The sequence below is a fragment of the Megalobrama amblycephala genome, linkage group LG1 (assembly GCF_018812025.1).
Source record: "Megalobrama amblycephala isolate DHTTF-2021 linkage group LG1, ASM1881202v1, whole genome shotgun sequence".
In the NCBI taxonomy this organism is placed as follows: Eukaryota; Metazoa; Chordata; class Actinopteri; order Cypriniformes; family Xenocyprididae; genus Megalobrama; species Megalobrama amblycephala.
In genome coordinates this window covers 74,250,086-74,277,020 of record NC_063044.1, presented here as the reverse complement: position 1 = coordinate 74,277,020, position 26,935 = coordinate 74,250,086, and the positions used below count along the sequence as shown (strand labels likewise).

The window sequence follows — 26,935 nt, the reverse complement described above, 5'->3', positions numbered from 1 at the left end:
ATGGGCCGGATACCATATAGTGTGGTAGAGAACCCTCTCCGTAAGGGGCTACCCTCGAATGTCCCACGCCACTGGCGTCAGGACCTCTTTGAAGCCTTCTTGGTGATAATAACAGTCCGCAGATCTGTCTTACCTCACAAAGACTTCAGCTGTGTCGCCTGTCCCGGTCCCCAAGCTTTCTGCGGGGAAGCAAGGGTGGCGACACTTTTTTTTGAATGAATGAATGAACAGTCATACCAGTGCCCTGAAAGAGAGAAAGGGAAACTCCCGTCTGCTCAGTTCCCTCCCTATATATAAACACATTATATACAATATATACTATGTGCATGTAATCTATGTGCAGCCTCTGCAAATGCGAGATCCTAGCTATATATTCTTTATTACAGGCTTAATCCACGTGCTGCCTCGGCAAATGTGAGATCTGAGCCTTGCGTTAGACTTTTATTCCCTCGAGAATAAAGCCAACAGGAGTGGAGCTAAAAACTTCCACTAGTGCATTTCTTTCTTTACACTTCGGGACATTTTTATGAATGAACCCTGTCAGCTGCTTTATTTCTGAACTGACGTGCATGCTCCACTCCCTAAATTCAGAAAGATATTTGATTTAACTTCTTAATTAAATTGAGAAAATAATCAGACAAGTATATCACAGTCTGAATATTTCAAAAACAATAATCATGGCTTTCAAACAGAGCTGGGCATGTGAAATACCGGTGCCTCAACCCAGGGAAAGAAACCGCAGAGCGTGCTTCCACCTGGGAGACGGCTCTGAACCTGGCAGGTAAGGGCGGAGAAAGGGTGGCGCCCGTCTCTAACCCCTCTGTCCATTTGTTAACTCCACGAATGGGGCGGCCGCTCTGCCTCAGCAGAAGCGGGACCCGATCCGCGGGGAACACAGTGTCCTGAGAGTGAGTTTTTCACAGTGCACACAGACAGCTCTCTCAAAAGCTGCCTGGGCATGCTCAACTCCCATTCAACTGCTGTTTTTCGCCATAATACGTGTCTTTTATATATATATATATATATATATATATATAATATAATGTATATATATATATATATATATATATATATATATATATATATATATAATGTATATATATATATATATATATATAATATAATGTATATATATATATATATATATATATATATATATATATACATCTTTTATATATATATATATATATATATATATATATATATATACACTCTAAAAAATGCTGGGTTAAAAACAACCCAAGTTGGGTTGAAAATGGACAAACCCAGTGATTGGGTTGTTTTAACCCAGTGGTTGGGTTAAATGTTTGCCCAACCTGCTGGTAGTTTTATTTAAACCAACTATTGTTTAACTATTGTTGGGAAATTAAAAACCAGATGCAATTAGAGGCAACGATAATAGACAAAAGGTGAATGTTTATTAATAACCTTTAATATTTTATTAATATAAATTTAATAGTTTAATAGTTTATTAATATAAATTTATTAATAAGCAATTTAATAAATATTTATTGTTTAATAATTATTCATTGAACATTAATAAATGTTCATTTCCAACATACTTTGGGTTCATTTTAATTAAGCAATACAGTAATTTTTAAACAATAGTTGAGTTAAATAAAACTACCCAGCAGGTTGGGCAAACATTTAAGCCTACCGCTGGGTTAAAACAACCCAATTGCTGGTTTTGTCCATTTTCAACCCAACTTGGGTTGTTTTTAACCCAGCATTTTTTAGAGTGTATGTATATATATAGATTGGTGAGATAACACAGATAACACAGAGCACTTGCTGAAGACAACAGAAGCTAGCGTTCCTTGTTCTGGGTATGCTTTATAGTTTCCTGGTCTGTGACGTCACCCGCCTCTGACGTCTTGTCTCATCATTGGTTAGATACAAGAGTGCTTCACGATGCAATTACACAGAAGGTTCCCATAACGTCATGTGACATACAGTAGGTGGCCATCCAAAACGGCGTTTCTACCGCCGCGCGTGCCGCCGCCGCCGCGTCGCAAAGTGCATTTGCAGCTTTTGACCGCTGAGTGGCGCTTTAACCACAAGTTATCCAACAAATGCATCAAAGCACATTTATCTTTATGCAAAATGTCAATTTTCTCACATATTAGGCCTATATTCATCACAGATACATTTTTTATTTATATGTTAAACTCCTTTAATAAAACAGCATGGATTTTTGACACGCACATTCTTTGTTATTCGTTACCTGTCCTTTATTTTGACAGATAACTACTTAGGAAAAATATAGCCTGTTTGGACACTGATTAAGAAATTGTTGCGTGTTTCATGAATTATATCCTTTATTTTAGTAAAACGTGAGTCACCGAATAATTTCGCTCCCATTATTAAGGCACGATTTAGCTAAATAATTAAAACTAAAAAGAATGGACGGATTAATAAAACGTCATAAAACAACTGCAACTCCTGCAGCCGCATTTAAATGCAGAAGTGTATTCTATTCCTTAAAATATCAAATTCAGAAACAACACATTCCAGCGGATAGATCGCCTCTTATTTAACACAGACCTACGAATTTATTATCGAATTGAGATATTTCTTTCTTTTTAGGTACAATTATTCGCTGAGTTTAAGTTCATTTTTGAGACGTTTCATTTTCTCGCAGAGAGACAGCTAAAAGCGCACCCTGTTTTTATTAATTTTATTTTACTAAAGCACAAGGTTTTGTTGTTATCGTGAGCGCACACAAATAAAAGTAGACCATTTGTAGTCTTGCATCAAGGCTATCGCCAAAATGACGGAAGGCCTGTTTTAAGTTGTTTCAGCTGTCATGAGGAAAACATCCATCAGAACGCGCCGGCGCTTTCGTCGACCAGAGGGATAAAAATGTAATCAATTTAGTTTCATATTTATATTTAAATATTGGGCTATAACCTAATATATTTTTTTAAGATGTCACCAATGTTGATTATGAAAAGTGAATAGCATGACGGATGCGCAATGTCGGGAGACATGCAGCGGGTCAGACATGAGTTCGACCGCTTCATTAAGTTTTGTTTTATAGTAAGTCTTTCTTTAAAGTGAATTTCGTTTTGTAGAAATTGTATCTTAATTTCAATCAATGTTTCATCAACCAATTGCCTATATTTAATAAATAGGAAGAAAAACATGAACGTCGGGTGTGGAATGGATTGCGTAACAAACGAACTCATGTTTCCGCGGCCTTTGAATAAGGCTGAAGCAATGGACGTCTTTCTGTTTTTATTAAATTTCTTAAATACATGTCTTTATTACTTAATTAATTGATAAGATGTTTTGGTCTAACAATATATTTTAGCAGGTCTAAATTCTAAGTTAGACACAAATTTGCGTATAGGCTAGGCTATATAAGGTTCCCTAGACAAGCGCATAAATTGCTGTTTCGGCCGCAAATTTTCAGTAATTTCGATCGGTGCATAAAATGATATATAGGCCTAAACTAAATCCATGTATTTACAGTAAAAGAATAAAGAAATAGCCTAACTCTAGACTTATTGGCTATGATATTTACATTTGGGCAATATAAATAATAATAATAATAATAATATCTCAGCAAAGAATGAACATATTTATTTGTCTCGGCACACGACCGCTAACAGTAACACAGTAGCATAGCGCATCAAAGCTTGCTGTTGTCTTGGCTACCTTACAAACGGCGATGGAAACAACAGTGAATTTTTCCCCTTTTGTGGTAATTTAGCACTATTTTCTATTGTATTCTGCTTGCATTTTTGGGCTTCAGTTGGATGCTTTATTTTTATCTTTATAGTCAATTGAGTTTAGTTAAAAAAAAGCAAAGACTAAAGAGTAACTAATCTGCGACGGGGCCCATCATAGGGTGGGGGCTGCGGGGGGTGTCCCGTACACCCATGATGTAATGGTAACACATCGCTTACAAAGGGTTCATGTTAACTACTGTATGATTATCAGACGATTTTAATGTGTTAATGTTTCAACCATATCGTGCAATTATAGCTATGCAACAATCTGATAAATTGCAATTGTTCAGTTTGTATCCATTAACACGCTCATAAACATTACAAAAAGAAATGTCATGCCATAAGATACAAAAAAAAAAAATAAATAAATAAAAATATGATATCCCAATAATCAACATTTTGTTATTCAAGAAGTGCTAGGCTATTAAGATAAAAAGTTTCTGCTATAGATAGTTTGCGCCTAATCTGGCTCTCCACAATGGGCTACTCAACCTAACAGTGCTTGCTCTGCAACACTTGACAAGTTCGAGATAGGGGGAAGGGAATTTGTTTAAAATGTTTGTCACCAAAGCCATTAATCCAGAGGGCGGGAGACTCAAAATATTAGCCTATAAGCTATGCGCGTGACAGACCTTTTTGAAATCTTGGTGCTTTTTGTTAATTTTAACATCCTGATCTGATCATATGAAATAAGCTGACGAAATACACAATTGTTAGACTCTGTTTTGAGTATTTGCAGTAAGTTTCTTTATCTGTTTGTGTTATGGGGATTTGCAGAAGTTCCGAATGGGATCGATCAACCCTCCCCCCGCGCGTTTGCCAGCGTCTGCTGCTGCCGAGCAGAGTATGTGCAAAGTTTTTTTTTTTTTTTTTTTTTTTTTTTTTTATCTGCAAGAAAAGTTATGAGTTTGGCGTGTGGTAGGAAAAATACGTTTGCACAATAAGCCACTACGCAAATTTGTGTCTAACTAGACCAGCTAAAATATATTGTTCAACCAAAAACATCAATTATTTAAGTAATAAAGACAATGTAATAAATTTTAATTAAAACAGAAAGACGTATATTGATTCAGCCTTATTTAAAGGCCTGGAAACATGGTTTCGTTTGTTACGCAATCCATTCCACACCCGACGTTCATGGTTTTCTTCCTAATTATTAAATATATGCAATTGGTTGATGAAACATTGATTGAAATTAAGATACAATTTCTACAAAACGAAATTCACTTTAAAGAAAGACTTACTATAAAACAAAACTTAATGAAGCGGTTGAACTCATGTCTGACCCGCTGCATGTCTCCCGACATTGCGCATCCGTCATGCTATTCACTTTTCATAATCAACATTGGTGACATCTTAAAAAAATATATTAGGTTATAGCCCAATGTTTAAATATAAATATGAAACTAAATTGATTACATTTTTATCCCTCTGGTCGACGAAAGCGCCGGCGCGTTCTGATGGATGTTTTCCTCATGACAGCTGAAACAACTTAAAACAGGCCTTCCGTCATTTTGGCGATAGCCTTGATGCAAGACTACAAATGGTCTACTTTTATTTGTGTACGCTCACAATAACAACAAAACCTTGTACTTGTGAAAAATAAAATAAAATAAATAAAAAACAGGGCGAGCTTTTAGCTGTATCTCTGCGAGAATCTGAAACGTCTCAAAAATGAACTTAAACTCAGCGAATAATTGTACCTAAAAAGAAAGAAATATCTCAATTCGATAATAAATTCGTAGGTCTGTGTTAAATAAGAGGCGATCTATCTGCTGGAATGTGTTGTTTCTGAATTTGATATTTTAAGGAATAGAATACACTATTAAATATAAATATGAAACTAAATTGGCTACATTTTTATCCCTCTGGCCGACGAAAGCGTCGGCGCGTTGGATTGATGGATTTTACACAGTTTTCACACAGACAATCGAGCGTTTCGTTCTGGTAAAAGCACAAAACAAAATGCACACAACGTGTCCTTGCTCTTGATGTACAATCACTGATGAACACCTTTGGTTTTAATGAGTAAATTAGCCTAAATATTTATTCCTGCCGGTATTTTAGTCTGTGATATCAACATCACTAAACATTACATAGCATATATGTAAAATATAGTCAAAAAATAAATAAATAAAAATCAAGAACAATAAAAAATCAAGATGAATAGCACTTAATAAGAATTATTGCTCTTAATGCGGTCTTAATGCTGGACCGTTCTCATTTCGCTCCGCATAATGGAACTTGAAGGATTTTTTTTTTTTTTTTTGCTAAGAGCCAACCAGAATGAAAATAGATATGCTCCTATATATATATATATATATATATGCCTAGTAATGACTGTTTAATGACAATAGCATGCAGTAAGACTTTGTGTAAAGGTCTTTCTTTTAATTTTTGATGCATAGACTGTAGCCTAAGACTATCCCACGTTTTGAAATTAACTCTCACTTTAAATTTTCTGATGTTTTTTAAGGATGTTAAAATGTTATATTATAATGTTATTGTTGTTTTACTTTGTCCTTTCATCTCCGTTTACAAACCGACATTTTATTATTACAGTCACTTTCCAATCCGTCCCTTTGCGCCACCTGGCGGTAGTTTTTTACACGCGACTGAATTTCAGTTAATGCAACGGCCCTGCGGCGGCGGTATGCGCGGCGGTAATACCCATTTTGGTTGTCCACCTACTTTAGCATCGACAGTTCCCATGAAAGGGAACACATTTTAATGCCTAAAATAGCTTGAATGTAACTCTACACCCTTGCCTCATTTAATATACATGTTATGAATATGTTAATTAGTCCCACCTCCACTCACTCACACAAGCTCAGAGATCCACTCAGTCAACTTACTGAGGTAAACACTGCACAATTACAACATTTGGACACATAATGGTAATTAATATGATTAGCGTTTTGCTTGACTATGTCATCAAACAGCTAATGTGTTGCTAATGTTACACAAACCATCACATTCACGAGTCAGACAGCTGCCTTCTAACAATCAGTATTCTTACAAATGCTTTGAACAACACTGATCAGTGAACATCAGTGAAGAAGGCTTATAGTTCATCATAACATCATAATATATCATACACCCACCATATTGCAAAATCGATCCGTTTTTCATGTAAAAAAAATATACCGGGATAACCTTCTTTTTATACTCTTGAGCGGTCAAAGCTAATGATATGTTAAAGCCTGCAGCACTTTGACATTGTACGTCTGAAACACCAGCGATTTCAAGCTGCGGGTTTTGGGGCCAGATTTAGTAAACAGCGTCTGAAAGGGAAACTCCTACAAATGCATTATTCAATAAGCTCAGCTGCAAAGATAACTGTGTCCACACTTTTCAGTGATAATTTCTCACTGCGTGTCTTTAGTAAATCATGACAGTAGATTTTTAACACCAAAAGAGGATTTGTGCTGGAGCAAGCTGTTGTAAAGCTGGCCACAACTGCCCCTAATATATCATAATGATCAGTGAAATATACTGTGTTTCAGGTGCCAGTGGAGTGAATGAAACTGATGTGTTCAACAGTTCTGGTGAAAATGTCCGTCTGCCCTGTAATAATGCTCTTTCTGACTGCAACTCAACTACATGGATCTACAGTAACAGATCCATACATTCAACAGCAGTTTCACTGATTGAATTAGGGAAAAAGAAGAAAAACACAGAGAGACATGAGAGACTGAGTCTGGGGTCTGACTGCTCTCTGAACATCAAGAACGTCACAGAAGAAGATTATGGATTATACACCTGCAGACGATATGTGAATGGAGAACAACAAGGAACTGATGCACGTGTTTATCTGCATGTTCTTCATGGTAAGTTTATGATTATGTGATCAATTTAAAAAGGACAGATTCTCCCTTTAAACTCACATGATGATTGAACCGTCTGTGATTTGTGTCTTGTGTTCAGTTTCAGTGTCTCTATCATCATCATCATCATCATCATCCTCACAGACTGAGATCAGTCCAGGTCGCTCTGTGACTCTCTCCTGTCAGTTGTATTCATATGAATTCCCCTGTGATATTTTGGTCGATTCTGATGGACTTCATCTGTCGTGGGTGAATCAGGCTGGTGTTAATCTGACGACAGACTCCAGATATCAGATATTATTCTCATCAGATCACTGTAACATCACTCTGACTACAAAACTCCTGAATGAAGATGACAACAGAGAGTGGAGATGTCAGCTTACTCTCAGAAATCAACTCCAGACCTCAGTCAGATACACTGTCAAGTATTCAGGTGAGAAACAACTATTACTACTGTAAAATATGATGTTAATGTCCTACAGATGAACATCTGAACATTCATCTTCTGATTCCAGTCAGCAGCTCAAACTCTGAGAAGAAATCAAGCCAAACTACAGCAGCAGCTCCTACACAAGGTTCATGATCACATGATCACTGTCACACATCATCAGTCTCTCACTTCACTGGTTCACACTGGCTTTAATTAATCCATCCTTTCATTTGTACAGAGAATCAGAAGACATTAAATATCCCAAACTCTGAGAGGACAGCAGCTGCATTTACTAAACTATTTATTCATGTCTTTCTTATTTCTATTCTAACAGGAAGTCAGCTTGAGCTAGAAATATGATAGTATTTGATCTGAATTTGAATTGTGTAAATTTAAATTATTGACCAGTCATTTAACAGAATTGGATATTAAGTGCCATTTTATATAGATTTGAATTTTTAAAACTTGAATACTGGACATTTTATATTTAATAAAATAGATTTTTTTGGCATAATTTTCTACATATATATTTTCACACAGCTTATTTTTTGGTCTGAATTCTTAGACTGCAAAAATTGAAGAATACAGCTTCAAGATTTCAACATGAATAACAAATTTACCATTCAAAACACCAAATTAAATACTCTAAAATTCAAAACAGAAATTCAGATCATACTGAAAGTAGGTCAGAGGTCCAACTTCCAGGTTCCACAGGGAAGAAAGTCGAAAAAGTTGAACGCTGTATTTTGGCCAATTACAGAGCAGCAATAATTCTCAGCATGTGAGACTTTTATCTCTGGGAGTCTCTACGATATTTGTTTTAGTAAAAAGTATATTTAGTATGGAAGTGATTAGCATGCGTAACAGTCACATGCAACTCTATAATTACTATATTTCTGCTGCATTCTGTTATCAAAGTTGGGCATTAGGCTATTTCACTCGCTGGCGTTTTCTGCTCAAGAACGTCACAAATGATCATTCAGATATGTGGAACATAGCAGGAGCAATTACATGATTTACTTACGCTCAATATCATGAAAATTGTAGACTTATTAAGGCATTTAAAGGCCACTGAACCAACAATGATTCCTGTTAAGACTGCACAAGGTAAAATGATTTGCTTGACGAAATTTATGTGTGTGTTAGCAGCTTTTATTCTGAGTCTGAGTTCCAGTCCCGAGCCCGACCTTGTTTCCTGCTGAACTGTTCAGCCGTGCAGAGTTACCTGTCTGCAGGCGTGGTTGCTTCTATCTGCCAGCCTGGACCTTCACCATCAGTCTACACTTTACTCCAGTTAAACTACAGTCGAGGATCTGAGACTCGGGAAGCAGCTGTATAATCCTTTGTTCACCAGCTGCAGCGTGTTTGTTATATTGAGCCTGGCAGTCTGTTTCTGTTTGTGTTTGGAACTAAAATAAACATTCTCCGCCTCCCAGCCAAGCCCCAGAACCGAGAGTGAACAACCCACCAAGATACGCCGGTGAGCCCTCAGAATGCAAAGCCTTCCTAACGCAATGTGAAGTTGTTTTTTCTCTCCAACCCACTACATATGCGACCGACCGTGCGAAGGTTGCATTTGTTATTTCTCTGCTGACAGCAAGAGCGCGAGACTGGGCCACGGCAGTCTGTGAGGCGGTATGCTGTCAGTCCTTCACTTCGTTCCGGGAGGAGATGGTAAAGGTTTTCAACCGCTCTGATAGCGGACGCAAGGCATCCCGCCAGCTCGCTGTCTTACGCCAGGGAAGGCGTTCAGTTTCTGACTTCTCCATAGAGTTTCATACTCTATCAGCTTCATGTGAGTGGAATGAGCCCGCCTTGACGGCGCGATTCCTGAAAGGATTGTGTCCTGAGATACGGGATGAAATATACGCTGCCTTTGATCAGTTGGTGGAATTGGCTATCCGTATCCGCGGTACCCAGCTATCTCCATCTCCACCCCAGCCTGGACCAGCGACTGTTTCGTTTGAGGCCGCTCAGGTTCCTGAGCCCATGCAGACTGCTGGAATTCGCATTTCACCTGCAGAACGTCAGCATCATATCTTCCATCATCTCTGCATGTACTGCCGGCGTTCTGGACATCTGGTGGCTGTTTTCCCACTAAAAGAGAATGCTCGCCAGTAGACCGGGGATACTGTCGAGCGTTGTTTCAAGCTCTCCTCCCACCAAATCTATCACCACGCTGCCTGTAGTTCTCCGGTGGGCAGGAACTACCGCAACATGCCAAGCTTTCATTGATTCTGAGTCTGAGGGAAATTTTATGGACGAGCAGTGGGCTCGTGAGAAGAAGATTCCTTTGTTGAAACTCAAGGACCCTACTCCTGTATTTGCGTTAGACGGCAGTGAGCTGCCTGGTATACACTTTGTTACATCACCGGTGACTCTTCACCATCTCAGGCAACCACCAAGAGACTATTTCCTTTTCTATTTTTCATTCTACTTTTGCCCCTATAGTCTTAGGCCATCCTTGGCTCGTTCAACATAATCCACAAGTTAACTGGTTACAAGGAACTATTCAGTCTTGGAATTTGTCTTGTCGTGTCCAATGTCTTGTGTCTGCTGTGTCTCCTGTCTCTTCTGTCTCTGTGTTGCAGGAGGAGCCTGGTGATTTGTCCGGAGTGCCGGAGGAGTATCACGATCTGCGGGCGGTCTTCAGTCGTTCCCAAGCTGCGTCCCTTCCTCCTCACCATCTGTATGACTGTATCATCGAACTTCTTCCCGGCACTACACCTCCCCGCGGTCGTTTATACTCTCTCTCAGCCCCTGAGCGTGAGGCTCTCGAGAAATATTTATCTGAAAGTAATTTTTTTTTCTTTTATTTTGTTTCATCTGTCACTGGATCTTTTTACAGTGAGGATATTTTCTTTTTGTTTCTTTGTAATTCTGTATAATTTGAGTTTGATTTCTGTGTGTAGTTTTTGTCTTGTGGTATTGGTTTTGTGTATATTTGTTTCTTCGAGTCGTCACTGGAGAGAAAGCTGCCATGAATGGCACCATATCATTGTGGCTATTTTAAGTGATTTTTCTATCTTGAATTGAAACAAAACAGAAAAAGGGGAGGATCCGGACGTGACGCATCCTAGGCTGAGACCAACCAGCCCTGAAATAGTGCCCACTCGCTGCTGATTGGTGTTCATGAGCGTCAATCACCACCCTTACCTCATTCATACTGTCACATATGCAACGCAGTTCAAATTTCCCCTTTGGAAATTTCCCCCTTTGGAAAGTGTCCTGACTGTAATCCAGAGATATCTTAACCATGCACCACAGCTCAAATTTCCCCATGGTTTGTCCCCTTATCCAAATTTACCAAATTTTAACCTAATCACAAATGCTTTCTTCCTAATTCTCCTAGCTCTTTCAACCAGACAGCAATATTTAAAATGCATTAAAAGACAGAAATAACAAGATGATACATAAAATATATAAAATACATTAAAAATGAAATAAAAACAGGAAAAGGAATTAAAAGAATAAAAAGATAATACATATAAAATAAAATGCAAACAGTTCGGACATAGCACAGTGCTCAATCAGCAAATGCATAGATAAAAAGATGTGTTTTGAGTCTGGATTTGAATGTGGCTACTGTTGGAGCACACCTGATCTCTTCTGGAAGCTGGTTCCAGCTGCGGCTGGCGTAACAGCTAAAGGCAGACTCTCCTTGCTTTGAGTGAACCCTTGGTATTTCTAAATGACTTGATCCTGATGATCTGAGTGATCGGTTTATATTCTATGAGCATATCTGCAATGTATTGAGGTCCTAGACCATTGAGTGATTTATAAACAAGTAACAGTACTTTAAAATCAATTCTAAATGCAACTGGAAGCCAGTGCAAGGACCTGAGGACTGGTGTGATGTGTTCATGTTTTCTGGTTCTGCTCAGAATCCTGGCAGCAGCGTTCTGTACGAGCTGCAGCTGTCTTATGGTCTTTTTGGGAAGACCAGTGAGGAGCCCATTACAATAATCCACCCTGCTGGTGATGAAAGCATGAACAAGTTTCTCTAAGTCTTGACTGGAGACAAAGCATCTAGTTCTTGCAATATTTTTGAGATGATAATATGCTGATTTAGTTATTGTCTTTACATGGCTACTGAAACTCAGGTCTGACTCCAAAATCACACCAAGATTCCTGACTTGATTTTTAATTGTTTGACCCCTAGAGTGAAGGTACATGTTCACTTTGAGAACTTCATCTTTGTTTCCAAATGCAATGACTTCAGTTTTGTCTTTGTTTAATTGAAGAAAGTTTAGGCACATCCAATTTTTAATTTCATCAATGCATTGGCACAGGGAGTCAATGGGGCTGTAGTCGTTAGGTGATAGGGCTAGGTAAATCTGGGTGTCATCTGCATAACTGTGATATGCAATTTGGTTCTTTCTCATTATTTGACTCAGTGGCAGCATATATATGTTGAACAGGAGGGGTGCAAGTATTGAACCTTGAGGGACTCCGCATGTCATGGATGTCCACTCAGACTTATGGTCACCGATACTCACATAATAACCTCTCCCTTCTAATTATGACCTGAACCATTTAAGGACCATCCCAGAAAGCCCAACCCAGTTTTCCAGCCTGTCAAGAAGTATGTTGTGATCGACAGTGTCAAACGCAGCACTGAGGTCAAGTAGAACCAGCACTGATAATTTACCTGGATCTGTGTTTAGACGAATGTCATTTATTATCTTTATGAGTGCTGTCTTTGTGCTGTGATGCAGTCGGAAACCAGATTGAAAGTTGTCAAAATATCCATTCAAGCTTAAGAACTTGTTCAGCTGATTGAAAACAACTTTTTCAATGATCTTGCCTATGAAAGGAAGATTTGAGATTGGCCTGTAGTTGCTCAATATGGTGTTATCCAGATTGCTCTTTTTCAGGAGGGGCTTAACAACTGCAGTTTTCAGGGATTTTGGAAAAGTCCCAGAGAGAAGTGAGGCATTTACCACTTCTAGGAGGTCTGCTTCTAAACAGTTAAACACGCTTTTGAAAAAAGATGTGATAAGTGTGTCAAGGGCACAGGTTGATGTTTTAAGGTGCTGTACTGTTTCTTCCAAAATTTTAACATCAATTACTTCGAAAACAGACATAATAGCTACTTTCTGAGGTTGTGATCTGATCTGTTTTACCCCAGTGCAGCTCAAGGATGTGCTGATCGCCTTTCTGATATTATTAATTTTCTCAGAGAAGAAGGAAGCAAACTCACAGCATTTGCTGTCTGAGAGCATTTCACTGGGAATCTGACTGGGGGGTTTGTTAGTCTCTCTACAGTAGCAAAAAGAGTGTGGGTGTTGTTTAAGTTTATATTTCTATGTGGATGTTAAAATCCCCAGTATTAGCAAAACAGTCAAACTCTGAGGAAATTGCTGATAACAGTTCTGTAAATTCTTCCACAAAGGCTGGAGAGTATTTTGGAGGCCTGTAAATAACTATAAGTAGAATGCGAGGAGCACCTTTTAACACAATACCCAAGTATTCGAAAGACAAGTAATCACCAAATGACACTTGCTTGCATTGATAGACATCTTTAAATAGAGCAGCTACACCTCCACCTCTCCTAACAGCTCTGCAGACACTCATAAAAGTAAAGTTAGGAGGGGCTGTTTCATTTAGGATGGTTGCACTGCAACTGTCTTCAAGCCATGTTTCATTTAGAAGCATAAAATCTAGGTTGTTTGTGGTTATTAAGTCATTGACTAGAAGTGATTTATTTTTAAGTGAACGGATGTTTAAAAGTACTAACTTTTAACAGTCTTACTTTCTGTCTCTACAGTAATCTTAGTTTGACGTGTAATAGGTAGCAGATTAAATGGGTTTGCCAAACAGTTTGAGAAGGCCTTAGGCTTTCTATCATGTAATAAAACAGAAATAGAGAAAGCAACAGGCACACTGGGTTCCCGCATGTTCTGTAAACATTTGATAAAGTCACTGTTATCATAGCGGGGACCCGACACACATCACTGAGAGCTGTTATCGGTTGTTTTTGGTTCACCTAGAACAGATGGAGGAGGGTGAGGGCCCTGGCCTTGTGGCAGGGGCCGAAGAGCTCTCGCAGGAGGAGGGGGAGGTCGAGCTGGGCCCACTGGCTTTGGTGGTTTCGGGGCTCACTTTTTTGTTGATATCTGGGGGCTCGCAGCAAAAGAGTGGGAGAGTTTGGTTCCAGCATATACCAGTTCCTCCATTTTCTCTGAAAAGCACAGAAGAGGGGATGATGGAGAGAGGGATAACGTGTCTGGAGAGAGGGGTGTTGATCTGGTGTTACCGGAGGCTGTAATATGTTGTCCTGGCTTCCCTGGCTGTTTTCCCGAAAGTCGTCCTTGGGTGCTGAATCTTGGAGCAGTTCTAACATGTCACTGTCTATCGGTGAGCTCTGTGGGTAGGGTTCAGTCAGGATTGTGTCTGTAAGCAGTGGTTGTTGTGGCTGCGTGGCGTTATCATTGTCCTTGTGGGATGTGTCAACTGCATGTCCATTCAGGTGCTGAAATGAAGTCCTGTGGTCAGTTGTACTCTGTCTAGGTGTGTTTGTACAGTTCAGGTTGAGTGAATTTGCACACACTGCTGAAGGATGATGGATGGAGAAGTAGATGTTGTCCTTTAGCACTCTTGAGCCCAGTTTGTTTGGGTGCAGGCCATCATGTGTGAACATTTGTCTCTGACTCCAGAACAGATTGAAGTTGCCGATGAAATTCAGTCCTTTAAGTTGCAGGTTTTTTGCAGCCATGTGGTAAGCCCAAGCAACCGTGTAAATCTATTTGTTCCTCTTGCTGGGAGTGGTCCACTGATGAACGACTGAACTTTTAGTCTTCTAAGCATTTCAAAAAGTTCATTGAAATCCCTTTTAAGGAGTTCTGACTGCTTCTGACTGCTTTGCAGTCTTATATTTCATCAGAATGCTCTTAAGTTCCCTGTTTACATCAGAAACTGTTGCTTGTGGAAGGCAGCATGTAGTTGTATCCCTGCTGCTAATGTTTCTGATAATAGAGTCACCCACTATCAGAGTCCTGGGCTCGGCTGCTCTATGAGCTGAGTGCTGCTGTCTACTAGTTGAACTTGAGCGGCAGATGGCATCGGTGTTAGCTGCTGGCTGATTTGATCTGTGTCCGATCATGTTAGGGGATTCCTCACCCACATTCATCACGTCTGGAGATTCCTCACCCACATTCATTAACACTTCAAATCTGTTCTCCAGGTGTATAGGCGGTGGCAGGGAGCCAGTGTTTGGGGTAGAGGATGCTACTACAATATGTGATACTTGTGACAATCTGATGTCTCAAGTGCCTTTGGGTCTCGCTCCCTGTTTGTGCCATCGATTAGTATGTTGATCAGTTGTCGGCACTCAGTATGGTCTGTTTAGGGGCATTAGATTCATGGGACTCACCGACTGTGTGCTGAGGATGTCCATGACGAAGCTCCGTTGTGTGTTCCTTCTAGTTTGGTAGTCCCGCAAGTAACTTTGTTTCAGGAACTGCAATCCTTTGTAGAAGTCTGTGGCAGTTTGTGCAGCAGGTAGATTCTTCAACCAGAGGAGGCATATTATTTCTAATCCTTTTGGATGTAGGCAGCTGTGTTTTCCCTTCTCCGGAATGTAAGCTGATGGCTGCCATCAGTGGGAGGCTGGTTGGATAAAAATTCCCCTTTTTTTGTAGCAATTCTTCCAGTTAAAAAGTTTGTTGGTGCCAAGATTTGTCATTTGAGCACTGTGCTGATTTGCTGTAGTTAAAATTAGGAGATATTAGGAGATAAAATATAAAAGCAATAGAGCAAAGCACAGAGCTGTAAGCAAGAGCGTCCGAACTGTAGTGAAGCAGGAAGTGCACACACACAAGCAGAGCATACTAACCAGATCTTAGGATGCATGCTCCGTACTTTGGCCTTTCGCAATCCAGCATCGTGGTGCGAACAACTTCCTTGGGTCGAGTACGCCCATAATTCTCTTCCCTCGTCAGCTACCGGTTTATCTCCATTTCAGTCTTCATTAGAGTATCAGCCCCCTCTGTTTCCCTCTCAGGAGACTGAAACTTCGGTTCCCTCATCCAAGCATTTATCCGCCATTGCCTACGTACTTGGAGAACTGTTAGATCCGCCTTATGTTGAAATAGAAAGAGTACCCGTCGCACTGCCAATCGTCGTCGCGTTAAAGCGCCTAGATATATTTGTGGACAAAGGGTATGGTTATCCACCAAGGATTTACGACTTCAGACCGAATCGCGTAAGTTGGCCCCACGTTTCATTAGGCTTTTCCCCATAATCAAAGTCCTTAGTCCTGCGGCCATCAAGCTCAAATTGCCTCCTAATTTGAGGCACGTCCACCCGGTCTTCCATGTCTCGTGTATTAAGCTGGTCGTTCGCGCTCCCGCCCGCCCAGCCCACTGTCCCACTCTTGTTGAGAGTTCTCCTATTTACAGGGGTCAGGAAATTGCTGGACATGCACCGTCGGGGTCGGGGCTACCAGTATCTCGTCGATTGGAAGGGTTACGGTCCTGAGGAGAGGAGTTGGATTCCAGCTTGGAACGTCCTGGACCGCTCGCTCATCGATGATTTCCTTCGCTCTCGCCAGTCCTCTTCCTCGGGAGCGCCATGGGGTGCTGTCATCAGCCAGGTTTGATTAATAACAGGGAGTGCCAGGGGGTACTGTCATGAGCCAGGTTTGATTACTCTTGTTTTTGGGTGTCTTTTCTCCCTCTATCGTTCATTTTTCATTGGTTTCAGCTGTTCCCTGTTACTTCTGGCGTTCGCGCTCCCGTGCACGCACCTGTTCTGTGTCTTCGCGCTGATTGCGCTGCCTACTTCTCCCTGTTCTATGTTCTTGTCTGTGTCCGGGAATTGTTGTATGTGAGTGTGACATGCTTCTCGCTCTCTTGCTTGACAAAATTTGTGTGTGTGTTAGCAGCTTTTATTCTGAGTCTGAGTTCCAGTCCCGAGCCCGACCTTGTTTCCTGCTGCCCTGTTCAGCCGTACAGAGTTACCTTTCTGCAGGCGTGGTTGCTTCTATCTGCCAGCCTGGACCTTCACCATCGGTCTACGCTTCACTCCAGTTGAACTGCAGTCGAGGATCTGAGACTCGGGAAGCAGCTGTATAATCCTTTGTTCACCAGCTGTAGCGTGTTTGTTATATCGCGCCTGGCAGTCTGTTTCTGTTTGTGTTTGGAACTAAAATAAACATTGCAAACTACTTTCGCCTCTGGGTCATCTAGGGTCACCTGACACACAGACCCAGACTGGCCATCGGAAACTCCGGGAGAAATCCCACTGGTCAGGAGAGTGATTTGGTCTGCTGCCCAGCTCACTTTCATTTATTTAGCCTATTTAGAATCTTTGTTATTAATTTTATTATTACTATTATTATTACCTGCCTGATGTGCACAAGTGATTTCTGAATTTTGGCATTCAATTTAGCTTACGCTATCATCAACGGCTTCTGCACGCAAAAGAAAAACTGTACATGAAGACTCTGTGAATGGGTGGCATTTCTTGATGGAACTGTGTCAGATAAATTACATTTTAAACAATTATGTTCTTTCTCCATCCATGCGATATGCACATACTAAATGAGTAACATTTTTTTACTTGAACTTCGCTAGTAGGCTGTATGATTTAACTATGTCAGAGGCGTCAAAAAATAGAATTTAAAATGGACTGAGCTCTCTTGATTGTAAAGCTCTCTTGATTGCAACCTCTACTCATCATTGTGTAAACACATTATGGGCTATAACTTTTGGTATAATGTTAAAAAATGTTATTTGGGCTATTTTAGTTGCCATTTGCGATTATAGGTAATAGGCCTAATATATTATGTAAGGGGTAATGTACATCCAGCTGTTTATTATCTCAGAATAAACCCCAACAGGGTGAAGAGATTTATTCTGAGATAACAACCAGATGGATGTACATTAGGCTATAAAAATTTATATATTGGCTCAAATTGTAAAATAAAGCACTAACTATAGCAGCATTCATTATAAACAACATATAGCCTAAATGCAAAGCCAAAACATTTTTTTTTTAAAAAGTGTAACAATGGCTTTCTCTCATTCAGCACTAATCAAAATGTTTCCATATTATTCGAGATGTTGGCTAACATTTAGTTGCTAAAATTTTACTTAGTAAACAAGTTTTTGTACTTCACTCTTGTTCAGTGTCCTCGTAAAGTAGCATTCTTCACATGAGCAAAAATGTGCTTGGCATAACAGCACAGTGAGGCAGTGTTCACGCTGAACTCGAGCAGTGTCATTTTTATAGGCTATATTCGGTCGACTGCATTTTATTTTGATGAACAGGCTGCAATATCAATTTAACAATCCAACTGATAGCCTGTTGTGTGTACTGTACAGACGTGAGGCGCCGGCGCGATCACTTGGATTTTTTCCTTCAACAGCAGTAGACTATAATACTCTGTCATTTAAGTTTATTTTTTAAAACTTACAAATAAAAACAAAACACTGTGCTTTTGTAAAATAAAGAAAACAAATAGGATGGGCTTTCGATCATTCCCGTGAACTGGTTTGTGGATCGCAAAAAATTAACCAGAATTCAGCACAGCCTATACTATACAGTTTTTTTGTTGTTGTTGTTAATCTGTTAATTAATTGAAGTAATCGTGTGTAATTTGTGTAATCGTGCCTGCTATGTTACCAACATGCTCTCCAACCAATACGCCTATATAGGTCATTAGTCTAAAAATGAAAATACGACCCATAGGAGCATTTGCTAAAGTTGCACCTCTATAAACAACAGGACACTTTTATTTTAATGCATTGTTCCCTTTTATCTGCGTCATAGTTTGGGTTTCCTGTAACAATATGCAATCATGTGATCATGCGATCATGGGTTCGATCCCAAGGAACTCATGTGCTCATGAAGTGTATATGCACTATAAATCACTAAGGTTAGGTTTAGGGGTGGGGTGGGTGTAGTTTTTAATAAAAAAGGAGTTTTTCTAATTGGAAATGGTGTAAAAACTCCACACATTGCATTTAAATGAACACGCATTTCGATTAGTAACGACAGTCATATGTCAGTTCATGACGACAGACGTAACACGACACTGTCATTATTTTTACGCCAGCTAGAGGGCGCATGACTTTAAAACGTAAATATAGGTTGTAATAAGGTGCTTGAAATACAACCTATAGGGTCAGTTTTCTTGGAGGACAGACTGTATGTTCAGCTTATTCAAATTTACACAATTCAAATTCAGATCATTTTGTCATATTTCTAGCTCCATAAAAAGTTAATGTAAAGAGTATATATACTAGAGTATCGTATACATGTGATTGATAGAACTGAGTTTTTTGTTTGTTTGTTTGTTTGTGTGTTTAGCTCTGGACTACAATGGCTGAAATAAATCAGTCTCAGTTTGTGAAAGAAATATCTTAATGTTGAGTTCATGCATTCAAATATGATTTTGTTTTTAATAGTTGTACCATCAACTACATCAACAACACCGACTCCAACCTCTCTAGGTGTGTATGAAGATCATCCTCATTTCAGTGCTTGTTTTCACACTCTGGAGTTTTTCTAGAATCAGGATCTAAATGAACTCATTGTAGTGAAAATGAGCTCAGTGGACATCAGTATTAATATGACTGTAATATCGTCTCTCTCTCAGTGATTGTGATTGTTGTCGCTTCATTCGCTGTTCTCCTTCCTGCTCTTATTCTCTGGATGATTCGCAGAAAAAGAGACGGTGAGTTTTTACAGTTTCTCATATTATATAACAGACAAAAAGTCCAAAACATCTGATGAAATAAACGTGTAATTTAGACAGAATTCCTCTCAGACAGAGTTTAATGTTTCTATTCTACAGCACTAGAATTCTTCTAAAATCAGTTTAATTGGAGACTGTATTATGTGTTTGATCATCAATATTCTCTTGACGTTATGTTTCAGATAACAGAAGAGGAACTGATGACTCTGAGGTGAGTATTGTAGGTCGATCCATGAGTTATTAGTGTTTATAAGCTCTGATCCTGAAATATGACACTCGTATTAGTCAGATTATATAATGACAGGTTAGTGTATTTGAACTGTTTCTGCTCTAAAACTCACAGATAAGAATAAATATGATGAACCAACGACACAATCAACATTTACATTCATCTACTGCCAGTGAACAATATGATTCATCTTCAATAATCTGTGTATATTTGTGTATATTTGACACTGTGGTGATTTTCCTGTAACATCCATTCATGTCACAAGGATCTGTCATCATAACGTCATTGTGAAACTTGGCATCAATAAACCACACAAGAGAGGAGAATGCAGGAGAGGATTTTACTAATAACTGCTCTTTTTACAGGATCATCAAACACGACCTGTCTATCCAACAGGACAGAACACTCTTCCTCAACAGGTAAATTCACACTCAACATAAGCACATACACCCCCTAGAGGACACAACTGGAACTGCCAGAATTGAACTCAGTCTACTACAGTCATGTCTGAATAATAGATTTAATCTAAACTTGTAGATGAAGTTGTCACATGACGCTCGTTTTACACATATTTTACCTGAAACATTTGCAACACCTGTGTAAAATCAGCCTGGTCTAACTGTTAATACGTACATATTAATACGTAACTTTAAAAAAATCAAAACGTATGAGGTTACGCATGTAACCATGGTTCCAGGGAACAGGGAACGAGACACTGCGTCCTAGAACGCTAATGGAGAACGCCCTTGTGTGACAGGTGTCTGAAGTGAAAATGGCATCACACCAATCATACTGGCTGGCGACATTCTATGACGTCATACTAGCATGCCCAGACAGTATAAAAAGGGCGCCTAGGAAACAGGACATCCGCTTTTCATCTGAAGTGATTGTAGCAGGCAACCCGGAAGCATTGCAGGGAGACGCAGTGTCTCTTTCCCTGTTCTCAGGGAACCATGGTTACATGCGTAACCTGAGACGTTCCCTTTCGAAAGGGAACTCGCACTGCATCCTAGAACGCTAATGGGGAGCGAAATACCCACACCGCCATGCTGAGGGGAGTGCATGCCAAACATAGCTGAGAAACTCAAGCATCCGACCCCTTGGTCACAGGCTGTCAGTGACATAACTCCCTTCGGCCATTGCCCGAGCTAAGAGCCTTAAGGAGGCCTCAAGAGTAAAGGCCTACCAAAGCCTGCTCAGGCTTGGGACTAACTCTTCCAAAGAAGGAGTCCCTTTAAGGGAGAATGGCCAGAGTGCCATCAGAACTCCAGCCGGTCACTACCATTGCCACCATTGTCCGTTGCCACCATTGCCGCTATCGATCGACCGATCGCGGCAGCAGTTTTTTTGGTGGCGTGGAGAGCCAGGTCTGTGGTGTGGCGCAATTCAGCCATCGCATCAGTGGAAAGCCCCTGGCCCTCCATGAGCTCCACCTGCGAGCCCCACGACTTGAGTCTCCTCTCGGCCTCAGTGTGAGCAGGATCTGAGCCACCAGGTGCAGATGCTTGTCCCTCTTCCCTCGAGAAGATAGACAGGCGAGAGCAGAGCGTCCGCATCGGCAGACGCTCACAATGAATGCAAACATCTCCCTCGAGAACTGAATGCATGTGCTCTTCACCCAGACAGTGAACGCACAAGTCGTGTGTGCCATCAGGTGTCAGATATCTCAGACACGGATCGGCACAATGCTTGAAACATTTCTCAGACATGATGCAAAAAGGTTCCTACCTTACAATGATCACAACAGACAAAACAGTCACTTCACTCGAATAGCGGATGTCCCGTTTCCAACGCGCCCTTTTTAGACTGTCTGGGCGCGCTAGTATGATGTCATAGGCTGTCACCGGCTAATATGATTGGTGTGATGCCATTTTCACTTCAGACACCTGTCACACGAGGGCGTTCCCATTAGCGCTCTAGGACGCATGTTTATATGTTTGGATAGATGCTGAAACGTTAAATATGGACATATTGGCAGCATTTAAGCTTAAAATTATTACGTTTTTACAGCAAGAAAAAAAGCTAAATATTTACGAATCTTTCATGTCATAAAGATATAAGGGAGCGGGGGGCACAAACTAACGCGGGGTTAGTTGTAACACGCATGGTTTAAATACTTCCACGCACGCTAGCATGAAGAAACTTAGCGTATTTACTAGTTGCCATATCGAGAATATATAGAGAAAAAAATTGCGCCAAAATTCAAAAATCTTTGGAAGATATCACTGAACATTTATTTAACAATAGCAAAAGTAAATTTCTTACTTAAGCTATTTTTTCATCTATATTTTTTGTTTTTATTTAAAATTAGACAAATCTGATATTATTTTAATCTCCAATCTGTTGTTTAGCAGTTTGGGTAGTTGTTTAATGCTTCACTGACTATCAGAAGACACTAACCAGGTTTAAATTCCAGTTGCACAGATAGAGTTCGTTGTAACACTGCGTTACAGTGTGCCCCCTATTAGAACTATAATATTCTATACAGTTATGATACAACTGGCATAATCAACTTGAATGAATTTCTGTTGATAAACTATGGGGGGAAAAAAGTGAATAAAGACTGAGAGGAAGAACCTGAACATCCAGAAAATATTATTTCAAGAAATGTTCAGCATTTTATTGTCTCGTCTCTTTGTCTCGTGTTCTGCTTTTGTTCAGCTCTGTGTTTTTCTGAATGTTTGGATATGTTTCTTCATCTGTTTGCCTGTTGTTTTTACCAGTGCTGTATAGCTGTGTTTTACAGAGTGTTCGTTGTCAAACTACACAATTATTTAAATTTGAATGTCTAAAAAATGCTATTATTTTATATGAAAAAAATATATATTGTTTTTTATTGACAAAATATTTTAGTTTGTCATGTATATATTTTTAATTCAGTCCGATAAAAATTTTAGCTGTCATATTGTCATGTTACAACGTGCCCCATCACATGTTACAATGTGCCCCACCTATGGGGCATGTTGTCACATTTCACTTCCCTTCTTTCGGGGTAAATAAAGAAAAAAGTATACACTGTATTAATGAAACAAAGCCATATATTTGTACCAGACATGTGTAAAATTAATGTGGAACAAAAGAAATTCCCTGAACCCTCAGTAGATTTTATCATTTTATAGATAAATGTAAGATCCCTAAACCCCACCCCACACCTAAACATACACATTTTATACATAATATTAAAAGAATAAAACATAATGGACAGTGTAGGATGTATGGATGTGTAGGGAAATGACAATTTTAGTAACAATATAGCATTAAAACGATATTTTGAGCTGCTAATCCTACACCTGTCCCTAAACCTACCCATAACCATTTCTTAAAACTACGAAATGTTATAAATAAAAGAATAACAGACAAACAAGCGTAATTACACAAATAATACCAACAGAACATAAGGGTTAAACAGCTCACTCAAAATATTTTTTAAACTACTCACGTCAGTTATGACCACATCATTGTATATTTTATATTATCAATATGTGAATCCTTTGACCAGGTTACACATGACACGAGTGGTGGTCTCATTGTCACAAATTAATTTAGATGAGATTAGTTTAGATTAGATAGAACTGATTCAAGACAAGAGTGATTCCGTATGTCAAGGACTTCCGAAGCTTTGGTCACATGCTTTTTCAAACCGTAGATCTGCTCTCCGATTTGTTAGATATGGTGGAGAAAACAAGTCTGACCACCAGATGTCGCTAATGCGCACTGTGTTAAAAGCTTTGAGTAATGAACCGTTTTTCGGCACAATTTGATGAAAGCCTCAAATGCTTCAGAAAGCCTCAGTTTCCCATCACTAAGTAGGACACTCCAAATGCGACCTTCTTTCACAGGAATTCGAAGGATGCATGAGGCGTATCCAAAGTCCCTTTAAGTCAAGTCATTTCACTCAGCGGCCATCTTTGAAACGCCTCTCATGCATTCAAGTGCAGCTCCTATCTCTCTGAGTGGGGAAACACCAAATTCTCCAAAGCTGTTTGCCAAGATTTCGATTAAATTTCATATTAGCAATCACCAATGAAATCTGACAACAACTGGTCGCGTTCGGCGTGTCCTATTTACTTTTCTAAAATGATACAGCATCAACGACGTATGCAACCTTCAGATGCAACCTCCGGAGGACGCAGCCTTCAGCCACCTTTCCACTGCACACGACAAACAACAGCCGTTGGACCAGATGCCATTCATTTCCAATGGAGAGTAGTATGGGGAATGCGTGGAGTTCTGATCATATGCAAATGCGGGAATTTCGGATCCGATTTGATCTTCTTTGAAAGAAGATTTCTTTGTTGAAATATTTGAACTTCTGCGGCTAGACCGTATGCGACCGGCCGACCGTGACCGTGACTATGAGCGCGAAGTTAGAATTACCGATATTTGAACACTTTAACATTATTCTATAAACACTATTTCTGTAAAATGGTGGTTATTAATAATTGTCAGAAAAAAATATATTCTATAATTAAATCAATTTTTATGTTGAATAGCTCTATAAAATCTGGTCATGGACCAGCACTTGACCAGCATAAACCAGCTCAAACCAGCTTCAAAACCTACCTTAACCAACATATGCTGTTTTTTTCAGCAGAGAGATGAATAAACTGCATTTAATAAATGCGACTAAAAACATGTATTGATATGACAATTTAATACAACAGAATCAAAACATTAATGCCACGATTTTAATATTAATACATGGGATACACATTCACACTTGGATATACGTAAATAATTTATTGCTGTCAATACGTACGTTTTTTTTTTAGTGCTATAAATACGTCAATATTGTACGTATTTGTGAGTATGAAAATGTAAGTAAATGTATGTGTAATAGAACTACACTTTACGTAAAAACACACATATTCTCTTGAGATCATGTTGCTAAAGCAGTAGTGATGGAACGGCCTTTAATATCTTGGTTTGTCATATTTCCATTGGTGTCTAGGAGCAGACAGATGATCATGTGACTTATTCTGAGGTCACTGCGTACAGTAAAAACCAAGACCAAAAGAAGAAGGTGAGAAACACTTCCTTGATGTTGTCCAGCTTCTCTCAACATGATAGTTTGTGGTTTCTTCTGAATTTGTGTCATGAATTGAGCTCAAACATCATGCTGTAATAATTGTGTGTTGAAACAATAACTGTGATGTTCATTCAGGTTCGCTGTGATGATAAAGTGACTTATGCTTCCATCAGAGGAGCAAAAGCTGGATCTCAGGAAAACTGCAGTGAACTTTATGCCTCTGTGAACAAGAACCATCACAAATCAGTCAAATAATGACACAAAAACCACATGAGCAGAAGAATATGAATCTAATAGAACTTTTTTAATCGGGTATGCTGTCATGTCAAAACTGTGGCCGGTGCATGCATATACTGTAATTGGATTTGTTTATTATAAGCTGAACGTCCGCGTTCACTCTATAGTGTTAGATAATCAGTTGCTCTCTCTCTCTTGACACACAGCAACACAGTAAGAAGTATTTCTAATATGTCGGATCTTATATTGAAAGTAGCCTATATTTACCTGTTGAGACATGCCTTCATAATCACCTGTAAGAGCTGGAATTGCGTTTTTTGTGTCAGACGCGACACGCAAAGAGTCGTTTTGCAAAATATGCTGTATTTTTTATTCCTCTAGGAGTGCAGCACAAACTGCATAGCCTATGTCACCTTTGAACACGGCACTTTTTTTGAAAATAGGCTAATTTTCCAACTCTCCTAGAGTTACACAGTTGAGTTTTACCGTTTTCGAATCCATTCAGCCGATCTCCGGGTCTGGCGGTATCACTTTTAGCATAGCTTAGCATAGTTCATTGAATCTGATTAGACCGTTAGCATCTCGCAGCTTGCACTAATTATGAGAACAGCCAAAGCTAAATGATGATGTAAGCATTTATCACATGACAGGAATAATAATTTAGTGTTTGAACCGCTTGATCAGCTGCTTTCAGCAATGCTTGTAATATTTTATTTTATTTGTCAATAATAAAAAATGTCAAACGTGTATTTATCTCCATCATTACACATTTTCTTGAGCAGACTCTTGTTCACTCCTTTAAGTGCACTAATATAGGGAACAGTGAATGAAGGTATAGAGCGCGGTTTCAGATACAGTATTTTACTACAGTATTCCAGCTGTATATCGATGGAAGAAAACTTTAACGTCATTCACTTCCAGAACCGATTCTACATAAAATCAATCTATTAATTCCATTATATCAGTATTCTGTGAACCTCAGATGATTCACAAACATTAGTTTACCTGACAAGTTTTCATACATGACATTTTGTACAGTCTGGATGCTGTCAGTAGATATTTAACGTTTCAATGTCTGTCAGCGGTTCTTTGGGCTTTCAAATCGCAAAGGCACAGACCTTGACAAAACTTCTACTCTTATTGTAGTTCAGCCCCTCCCTCTACAACTGTTTGTTTCCACTGAAGAAACAGGATTCTCACGCTCTTAGAAGACCTGGATATATTTAGACCTTCATGTCTAAAACCACTAAAACACACTTTCTTTTGTCCTCTTTGTGTTCTGGCTTTGAGTTCTAGTGCTTTCAAAGCTGTTTTCATAACCTTTGTCCAGTTTTAATTGAGCGATGTACACTTGCATGTTTTCTGGGGTGTTTTCAGAGCGGTCAGCTCACTGTTGAGGTCTGGAAACATGTTTCTGCTGACGTTTAAACACACACTTAAAGAAAGAAGAGGAACTGAGATCTGATCATCTCTGAGCCCAGTTTGGACTGATGGGTGTGAATTCTCACACATTTTGGGGGCGTTTACTCGACAGTTTGACAGATGCCCAAACTGTGCCCGCAGGCCAGATGACGCAAACCAACATGAGTTCCTGGAAATTAGATAGAAATGTTCAGGGACTGACAGTAATAGACTGTCTAGTGATGCAAACTACGCAACTTTTTATGAAATTTTGCCTTTTTGAAATGAAAATATGCAATCATGTTTCAAATTTAGAATATTATAGGTGAAAAATGAATAGTGCC

General features: G+C 39.4%; 1 protein-coding gene across 1 annotated transcript; it reads left to right on the top strand.

Moving 5' to 3' along the window:
* LOC125279740 lies at window positions 1-25,905 on the top strand. Its single transcript, XM_048209765.1, has 11 exons — window positions 1-102; window positions 4,512-4,578; window positions 7,241-7,564; window positions 7,662-7,994; window positions 8,077-8,136; window positions 19,406-19,450; window positions 19,597-19,674; window positions 19,878-19,906; window positions 20,290-20,343; window positions 24,876-24,947; window positions 25,089-25,905. Exons 1-11 carry the CDS (start codon window positions 1-3, stop codon window positions 25,206-25,208), a joined length of 1,284 nt encoding a protein of 427 aa, XP_048065722.1. The 3' UTR covers window positions 25,209-25,905.
* Window positions 25,906-26,935: the final 1,030 nt, after the last annotated feature.